This window comes from Alexandromys fortis, unplaced genomic scaffold (genome assembly GCF_014885135.2).
Source record: "Alexandromys fortis isolate MF-2015 unplaced genomic scaffold, M_Fortis_MF-2015_v1.1 scaffold_102, whole genome shotgun sequence".
NCBI classification, from domain to species: domain Eukaryota; kingdom Metazoa; phylum Chordata; class Mammalia; order Rodentia; family Cricetidae; genus Alexandromys; species Alexandromys fortis.
In genome coordinates this window covers 860,393-870,027 of record NW_026067984.1, presented here as the reverse complement: position 1 = coordinate 870,027, position 9,635 = coordinate 860,393, and the positions used below count along the sequence as shown (strand labels likewise).

At 46.3% G+C, this 9,635-nt stretch overlaps 1 protein-coding gene across 3 annotated transcripts in view; it reads left to right on the top strand.

Moving 5' to 3' along the window:
* The first annotated feature begins 271 nt into the window (after positions 1–271).
* Positions 272–9,635, top strand: part of Rapgef2 (Rap guanine nucleotide exchange factor 2) — a 203,543-nt gene continuing 194,179 nt past the window's right edge. For all 3 annotated transcript variants that reach the window (XM_050158792.1, XM_050158793.1, XM_050158791.1), the window contains exon 1: positions 272–473. In XM_050158792.1, the coding sequence (XP_050014749.1) occupies positions 405–473 (69 nt within the window). In that variant the 5' untranslated portion in view covers positions 272–404. The remainder of the gene's footprint in view (positions 474–9,635) is intronic.

The following is a 9,635-nucleotide window of genomic DNA, read 5'->3' as shown; positions in this document are numbered from 1 at the left end:
GCGCGGCGCGGCGGTGGCCGAGGCCAGCGGGCTCGGTGGCGCCCGGACCTGAGGCTCAGCGCGCGGCCCTCCCGGGACGCGTCAGAGCGAGCGCGGCCGGAGCGCGTCGAGCTAGGGCCCCGCCGGAGAGGCCCCGCCCGCCGTTGCTGCTTGCACCTCCCTAAAAATAACTCGGCCCGCCGGGGCCAGCGCGAACGGCGACGGTTCCCCAGCGCAGCCCGGCCATCGCCGAGTCCGGCTCCACGGACAGCGGGCCGCGAGGAGGAGAGCAGCTCGGGGCTGCACGGACCCTCGCGCTGTCTGGGCCCCGGCCCCGCGCCTGGGCTGCTTTCCCTCGGGCAGTGGCGCTGGGCCGGGAGGCCGGCGAGTGTGTGGAGCGGTCCCGGTGCGCCCCGCAGGGGGAGATGGCGTCCTACGTGGATAATAGCTTTCGCCAAGCGGTGATGAAGAACCCCGCCGAGAGGACCCCCCAGGTGAGACGCGCGGCTAACCGCCGAGGGTTGGTGTCTGCAGTCTGCGCCCTTCCAAGGACCCCGGCACTGCTGGGCTGGGGAAGCAGCCGGTTTCCCCATCCAGGACTTCCCCTGCCCCAACTTCCAAGGGCATTCTTTTCAGACCGTCCTGCGATTGTTGCCCTCTCCTTTGCTGTCCTTTACGCTGCGCTCCCTGTGACTGACCTTGCCCATGGGTCTGCGGGGACGAGGTGCTGTCTCTAGGGCTTGTTTCTCTCGGGTCCCACTCTCCCGGGCCTCTGAGTCTTGGGGTCCGGTCTTACCTTCTCGGCCAGCCAGGTACTGTTTCCCTGACTGCAGGCTGTTATTCCCTTACATCTCTTCCATCTTTAGAGTTTAGGGATGCTTCAGGAGCTGTTAGAAGGAACTGTGGTGCAGAAGTCTGATCGTTGTGAGCCTTACAAAGCGAGACACCGAGGCTCCTGTCTTTCTTTCCCACTTTTACTTTCTTGAAAGAGGGATGCTGCTTTCCACCGAAGGGAAGAAGTTGACAGCTAGGCTAGCGCTTTAAATTCCAATTGTAGACATACTGCAGAACGGGCGTATTCAGTTCCCTCTTCCTCTCAGGGCAGATTCTTTGGATTTACACAACCTTGCCAAAATTAGATAAGTGGTTAAGCTTTATACATTTGTTGATCCTCGGGTTTCTTTTATTTTTAAACGGAGACATTGCTGGTGGGTTGGACTTGATTTTCTTAGGTTTGGATTAGCAAGGGAGGAGCGTTATAAAAATGTGGTTTGATTTCTTTTGCTTACTGGATAATGACGTGCATCTCTAAATGTTGGGGTGGTGACTTCAGGGGATCCTGCTTGCCAGCCCTGTAGGCAAATAAATAAGGTCTGCAGATCCTTGGGGCCAGCAGTAAATACAAGGAAGATCTGAGAGTTGAAAAAAGTTGCTTTGCTTGGGAGGCGTTGGATGCCATCTGTCAAAAAAAAAAAAAAAGCCTGTCTGTCTCTAATGATGATTATTTAATGGGCGAGAGAATAAAATAGAGTAGAATCTTCCATTGGCTGCCTTTGGACCAGCACCAAGAATGGCACCTGGTCCTGTTTTTGGTGGTTCTCTTTTTGCTGGATGGAGGTGTCATGTGTGGGAAATGTGTCTAGATTACATATTTGCCAAACCCAAGGAAGATGAGCTGTAATTTGACAAGAACGTTCATTTACGTGTCTCCAGAAGTGCCTCTGCTAAAGGGCAGTTTTTATCCGGCACTGGGCATGCCCTCCTTTGATTCTGGTGGCGGTGCCGCTGCCCTTCTTGCGCTTCCGTCATCAGTGTTGGTGGAAACCGTCGGTTGTACCCATTTTCTACTCTGGGAAAGGCACTCCCAGTTGACTGTGTAGGCAGAGCTACTTTCCTGAGATCTCCCAGTTCCTTTCAAGAACAGAGTTTGAAGTGCCAAGTGAAATTACATGCGCACAGGACCTTAGAGCCCAGCAAGGCTGGTCAGAAAGTGATGTCACAGGCCTGGAGTAGGAATTAGGGGTGGGGGGGGGGGCATGGTGTGCAGGGTTGACTTAAAAGAATAACAGCGAAACCTCTTATCAGGTGTGTCCCTGTGGAGGGGCAGGGAGGTGGGGGAAGAGGGGCAGTCACCAGAGCAGGCTGGAAGAGACAACACTTGCTCTCCTTTGACAGCCTGTGGTTTGGCCAAGTAAATGGGCGGTTGTTAGGTTTCTCTGCTGCTCTGCCAGTGCTGTGGAATATAGAAACAGACCCAGCAGAGGACTCCTGGCCCAGCCAGAAAGAGGGCGGTTACCTGCAAGCTGAAAGCGCCATTGAAGACCTGGGAGCTCCACAGGTCTTTCCCCCACCAACCTCAGGAGAAGTAGACAGAGAATCCTGCCAACTCAGGGGTGAACATTCTCCGTCGTCAGCCTGCTGACCTGGGTGTTCATTTTTACTAGTGCAAACCCGCACCTTTGTTTATCGTCTTCAAGAGAAATTAGTTAGAAATATGGGTGCTTTCCCGTCCTTACCCAAGTTGTCAAAGATGATTTCTCTAGATTTGGCGACCTCCTTGAGTAGAAAACATGCTGTGTTGGCACACCACTGGAAGGGGTTCCTTGTGCAGTGCGTTCTCATGGAGGCTTGTCTTTGTAATATAACTAAGACAGCCTCGTGGGCATAGCTTGAGATGACCGGAAGAGCAAGAACTAGGGAAACTTGGCTGTGGACTCTCGTGCTTCCGAGGGCTGACTTGATAAAGTGAACGTGTCAGGCAAAAGCAGAAGGTGCTTGAAAAGAATGAAAGAAAACAGTACTTATTCATTCTTGCTGGAGTCAGCTCCCCCTCCCTTGCCTCCTTAGCCCTTTACCAGGCTCTCTGAAGACAAGTTCTGTATGTGGGTCAGTCAGTTGCTTCAAAGTCTTTTTGACGGCTACACCCGTGCAGTTAAGCAGTCGATGCTTAGCGCATCTGGGGCTGGAGAGTCGTGGGGATTTGACACTTAAGAACTCTTCGCATGTATCCGTGAGGTAGCGAGCCACTCTAGGCATGGCCCTGGAAAGTGGGGAATGGGAAGGAGAAATACAAGAAAAAATGATCCCCTGAGATTCTAGCCAAGAGGCCTCCACTGTTTCACCTGATGTTCTTAGAAGAGGAAAAGTCTTTAGTCTGGTGTTTACTCTGTATTGTGTGTCTGGAAACCTGTCCTCCTCCTTCTCAATGGGGCACTGTGTTCTGAAATAATGTGCTCCCTTGAAAAGAATGAGCCATAGCATTCTATTGATACCGTTCAATGCACCTCTGTTGAAAACCCGGATTGCTAAGTAACTGTGTTAGCCAATGATTTGGGTTTATGTCTTTAATCACCTAAACGAGAATTGTGGTCACCAAGGCAATTTAATGAAGTTTAAAAGATATAAATAAATTACAAACAGCGTTATACCCCAAGGCTTCATACAGTAAAATTTTTTTTGTTAAACTACTTTTATTAACTTGTTGAATTCAGACCCTTTGAAATTGCTTCTGTGATGTGTTTAAATATTTACTTTCAAAATTGTATGTGTAAAATAATTCTCATCCCATCTCCTCCTAGATATTAATATTTATTTTTCAGTATTAAACTTTTTTTTTTTGCAAAGTGACTCAGTGGAATTCACTGTGTCTTAATGACAGCTGAAACAAAATAAAGTAGGCCGTCTTGGTAAATTGAAAGTGTATTGAATATACCCATCCTCACAACCCACTACTGCCGAGTATCTGCTGTTTACCTTCAGATGGCTGCGGCCTGGGAGCTTCCCAGTTGGAAGAATAGCATAATGTATACTGCTGGTCTAGGAAAGGTCCAAAATTCAAAACCTACTCAAGCAGGGTTTCTGCTGAATGCATGCATCATTTGTAATTGTAAGTAAAATAAATAAACAAACAACCCCCCCAAAGCCCAAAGAAGACAAAACCCAAAACAACGAATCCTATTGAACCCCGAAAGTCGGGGGCCATCCGCTTCTGACTTATACCATTGTTGAAATAGGAGCGGCGGGGCTGCGTCCCCAACACCCCGGCCGCTTGGCTAGCTCATGCCCGAAATAACAACACACAAACTGTATTCATTTAAGAACTGCTTGGCCCATGAACTCTAGCCCTTACAGGCTAATTCTCGCACCTGGACTAGCCCATTTCTAATCATCTGTGTAAGCACCCCAAGGTGCGCTTACCGAGAAGATTCTAGCCTCCGTCCATGCTGTCCGGGAGCAGAGCAGATTCTGACCTCACTTCCTCTTCCGCCCAGCATCCTATTCTGTTTACTCCACCCAACCTATGTTCTAAGCTATGAGGCCAAGCAGTGTGTTTATTACATAACCAATGAAATCAACAGATTGATATATGACACTCCCACATCATACCATGTATAATAGCATTTCTTGACGTGGTTTCTAGACAGCGCCGTTGGGAAAGGTGGGGGTGTACTGAAGCTTAGGAGGTGGAAGCCTACTGACTGCCGGTGATACAGTGTAATAGTGATTGTAGCTAGTGTTTGAGAACAGTTGTTACACTCTTCCTTTATAAAGAGAACAGGCTTGCCTTGGCTCAGCTGAAGAAGTACATGATTAGGTAGGCCTGCTGCTTTTCGGGGCCCTGGTGGACTTCAGATGGTGATACAGGGACACATACCCATCTTTTGGTCAGGAAGCAACGAGAGAGGAAGGAGCTGGTGACCTTGGAGACCTCCCGCTGGATCCCCAGCTCTAGCGCCTGCTACCACCTCCCAGTTGTGCTTCACTGGAACAAGCCTTCAGCAGGCCTTGAGGGACCACTCAGCATCCACGCTGTAGCTGTAGCGCGCCGTGTGTTGCTTAGCTAATGTTGGCACAGTAGGAGGGACAGGAGGGATTCGTAGCACAGAGTAACCACCCTTTGGTTGCTCTGTCCTAGCTAGAGGTTAGCGAGCCGTAGCCGGTCAGCATACGCTAGTGTGTACATCCCTCACCTTTGTGGGTGCCATGTTAATTGTGACGGTTTTTATATTTTTGAGGGGAAAGAAACCTTTTTTTTTTTTTTTTTTTCTGCGCTGACACGATAGTTAACCGTGTGCTGACCTGGGTGAATGTGCCGCTTGCTGCCGGCCGTCAGGTCTGTCTTTTTTCTCCGTCCATCTTTGAAAAGTTATGCTTAGCGCGGTGTTGGTGGGCTTTGTGGAGAGGCAGGTTGGGATGTCCAGTGTTCTGAGAGTGAGGCCAGTGTGTCATCTGCAAATGTGTTGGGCTGCATTCTTACCTGTCCTGGGGTGCATGGGGCCTGCTGGCTGCAGGTTGGTTTTGTCTATTACATCAGGGGTTTTTGTTTTTTGTTCTTGAGGCCAGGGCTTTACTGTGTAGCTCAAGCTGGCCTATAACTCTTGATGCTTCTGTTTCCACTTGTGAGTTGAGTGTTGGATGTGCCTCCATGTCTGGCTTCATCTTTATATTAAACGTCTTGCTTGGGATGGTTGTACAGTGTAGAGTGCCGTGTGGCTGTTTGTGAGTGGCGTCTGGTGAAGCAATAGTGCGGTGTCACCGCTAGGATTGTGGTGGGATTCAGTGACCATACAGAGCGATATCTGCCTGACAGAGGAAACGAAGGATCTCCTCTCGCCATTTGGTACGTTTTTTTTTTTAATTTTTTATTTTTTTGAGTCAGGGTCTTGTGTAGCTCACACCGATCTCAAGATCACTACCTAGCTGAGGGTGAGCTTGACGTGCTAATGTTACAGGCATGCACTGCCATCCTGCGATTTCTTCTTGTTTATAATAACCGCTTCCGTGCCTACTTCTGGCAACCTGTAATCTGCTTTTTTTCTATAATTTTGTTGTTTCAAAACATTACATAGATGAAATCATTCAGTGTGGGACTTTCTGGGATGGACGTCAAATTGCTACAGTTGTCACTCAGTGATTTGGCCTTAAGTTCCTAAAGTACCAGTGATATCTGGGATTGGCCAGATGGATTTAAATTGAGGAGGGAATTATATAATGTTCACAACACAGAGACCTAAGGTCATGTCTTGGGTGAGCCATAGTTCTCATCACGTGAGGATGTGGGATGGCTAAAGAATGCCATTAATTTATTGGTAGCAATGCAAGTAGTAAAAGTAGGCTTAGTCATTATGGGTCTCTCATTCAGGAAATCACTGGGTGTACACCAATCGGACTTTAGAAGAATCAGAAGGAAGTCCTGTGGACATACTGTAGGCCTTATTTTTCTATTCAAGACCCGAGAGGATGATTAGAACCACGGATAGTGCCTCACCTTTTCGTACATGTTCCCCTATACCTTCACACCTATAATAAAACTTAATTTATAAACTGGGTCCAGAACGAGATCCACAATGATAATTGTAATAAAAACAGAGCAGTTATAGCAATATGCTGTGATAAAATTGCCAACATGGCTACTCCTGTGCTTTGGGACTGCTATTAAGAAAAGCAAGGTTTCCTGGGGTCAGATGCCTTTCACCCATGGTGTGCCTGAAGTAAGAGTTTCGTGACTACAGACCCTGCATTCGGCAGCTGATCTGGTTATCCAGTGCGTGCAGGAACAGGTATACCCAGCAAATGGTGACTTTCTTGCATGTGATTCCTTCTGGTGGTCGGAATTGAGAGCCTCCAGCAATGAGCTCTGTGTCCACCGTTGCCTTCCTGATGTGATGCACGGCATTGGACACTCATGGCCCTGAAGAGGCTAAGTGAAGCTAGGATGTTCCCACCAGACTAGATGGCCTCTTAACACGCAGCAGCCAGCCAGGACTCCTGAGTGACAATTCTGTCTCAGAAATCCCACAAAAGTAAAGAGACTTGATTTCCAGAGACTCGAGCAATGGTTCAGAGTACTTACTGCTCTTGCAGAGGGCCAGGGTTCAATTCCTAGCACCTGCGTGGTAGCTCCCAGCCATCTGTAACTCCAGTTTCAGGGAATCTAGTGTCTCCTTTCCACCACCATGGGCACCAGACTTGTTGCACATAGTTACTTACAAGCAGGCAAAACACTTATATGCATAAAAATAAAATAATAATCTTAAAAAAAGAAAAAAAAAACAACTTTCAATTTCAGAAAACAGCAGGCAGATCAGCATTTGAGTGAAACATTTGGGCAGTACTTTCTGGAAGTGCTGGAGGTGTGGACATTGAAGAAATGCTCAAGGCGTCACAGTTTGGAAAAGAATAAAATATCATGTATAACCACATGCAGTATGGAATTATGGATTTTGGACCACAAACACAAAAAAACTGAATGCTATCAGATGGAATCTCAATATTTAAATTTTCTTACGCTTGTTTTAGATGTTACCCTAAGGCAAGGGTTCTCAACCTTCCTTAGACTTGCAACCCTTTAACAAAGTTCCTCATGTTGTGACCCCCAACCATAAGATTATTTTGTTGCTACTCCATAACTTTCATTTTGCTACTGTTATGAATCATAACTGCATAAAATGTGATATTTGACCCCCAAACGAGTTATGACCCAAGGTTGAGAACCACTGCCCCAAGGGGACCTCTGTGTGGTGCGCATGGGATCTCTGAACTATTTTATAGAACTTTTCCTTTGGTTTTAGTTTGTATGTGTGTGTGTGTGTGTCCATGAGTACACATGACTGTAGAGGAGTGTCTGTGAGGAGGTCAAAGGATAACGTCGGGAGTAGCCTGTCCTCCTCTCTCACCCCGTTTGAGGCAGGGTCTGGTTACTCTCCTGTCTACTCCTCTCATCTCTCTATGGAAGCAGCGGGTTTATAACGGGCTCCCGTGGCTTTCTTTACTTAGCTTTACGTGGCCGATTTGAACTCACGTCCGCACACGTACCCTCCTTCTAGCCCTTATAAAGCTTTTTTAGACTAAGCTTTTCAAAAACTGAAAGTTAGAGAAAGGATGTAAAATGTTTGGAGCACCTTTGTGACCCTGGAGGGGAACTACCAAGTTTCAAATAATTTTTTTCCTGATGAGTGATTTACTCTTAATGAGGAGCCCTGGATCTTTCGTCTGGATTTTTATTTTTCTGTTTCTGTAGTGCGGGGAATTGAGTCTTCTAATTTGGTGCCTTGTGTCTACAGTGCAAACACTATTCCACTGAGCTGTGTTCCCACCTCTGTGTGTTCTGTTTGTTTGTTTTATATTTTTGAAACAAGGTCATACTGTCCAGGCTGGCCTTAAACTCACTGCTGTAGCCCAGGCAAATATTCAATTTATAGTCTTCCTGCCTCAGCCTTTGGAATAGCTAGGACTCATAGGCCAGGCCAGCAGGCCCGACTAGTTACAGTTACTGTTGTTGTTGTTTTTTTTTAGGTTTGTTTTATTATGTTTCGTATGTGTTTTGTCTGCATGTATCCATGTGTGCCATGTGCATGGCTGATGCTCATGTATGCCAGAAGAGAGTGTTTGATTGCTTGGAACTGGAGTCACAGTTTTTTAGTCATCTGAGTACAGGGTGTGAGACACCATGCTGGGCTCAAGTNTTTAGCTGCACAATTATCTAATTCTCAAAATGTATTTCAGCTGAGTCAAATAGCACACATAATGTTTCAGAGAATTTAAAATTTTTTTTTGTTTTTACTTGATAGTTCTAGTAATTACATTTGAGAGAAAAAATGAAAAAGAAAATTTCAGGTCAAGTTTTGAAGTGATTAAAATCTTACAAAACTGTTATAAACATCGAGCTATGACCTAAATCTATTTAACATGTGATTATTTTGGTATAATTATTTGGATTCTGCCAAGCAAAACATTTTGCGGTGTTTTCCCTCCTCTCCATGCTACACTACATAGGTGTACAAACTTCATTTGTAGGTACAGTCTCACTGTGTAGCTCATACTGCCTTGAACTTGTAATCCTCAGCTCAGCCTCCGTCCACGATGCTGCAGTTGCTGGCCTGTATTCCTGCAGTAGTTTTACCCTTGTGAGTAGTGTTGGGAATTGAACACAGGGCTTCTCCCTTATTTTATTTAATTTTATTTATTCTTTATAGTCTACATAGCAGAGATAGGCCTCAAATTGATCATCTACCTCTCAAGCTCTGGGATTCCAGGCATACACCCCATGCCCAGATACCATTTAAAAAAAAAAACACATTCAAATTTATTAGGAAATGAATGTAAAAAGTATTCGAGTGGTAGTCTTGATTACATTATTTAGATACTGTATTTGAAACCCCTTGTTGTATTTAAACATTTCCACACACGTAGAAGCGAGTATTGAAACACTGGTGAGTGGAGAAACTGAAGTACAGTATGGTAAATACCAAGAGTTGAGGTAAGGGAGACTGGCGGCCCTGATGTTCCATTTACTGGTATCTGATTCCCCACAGTACTTTGCATGGATCTGAAAGAAACCGATGCTCTGGCTTTGGAAACATCTTATGCATGCTTATTCCTTGGACTTGGGATACCACAGACTTCGTTTAGATGTAGCCAGTGTACTCTGAGAACCCCAAATTCCTTATTCCTGAATGTGAACCTCCAACCCTAATCTTCCTCGGAGACTTTGATTTGGGGTGGGTGGGAATTCCTGTCTCGATTCCATTTTCTCTGGTGTGGTTTCAATCTATAGCACAGTTATTCTTCACTGGCAGGCGTCGGAGTCAAGCCGTTTCACTTTAAAAGTCCTCGCTCTTGACTGTGAACTGGCACGGCTGCTTTCCCTTGTAATT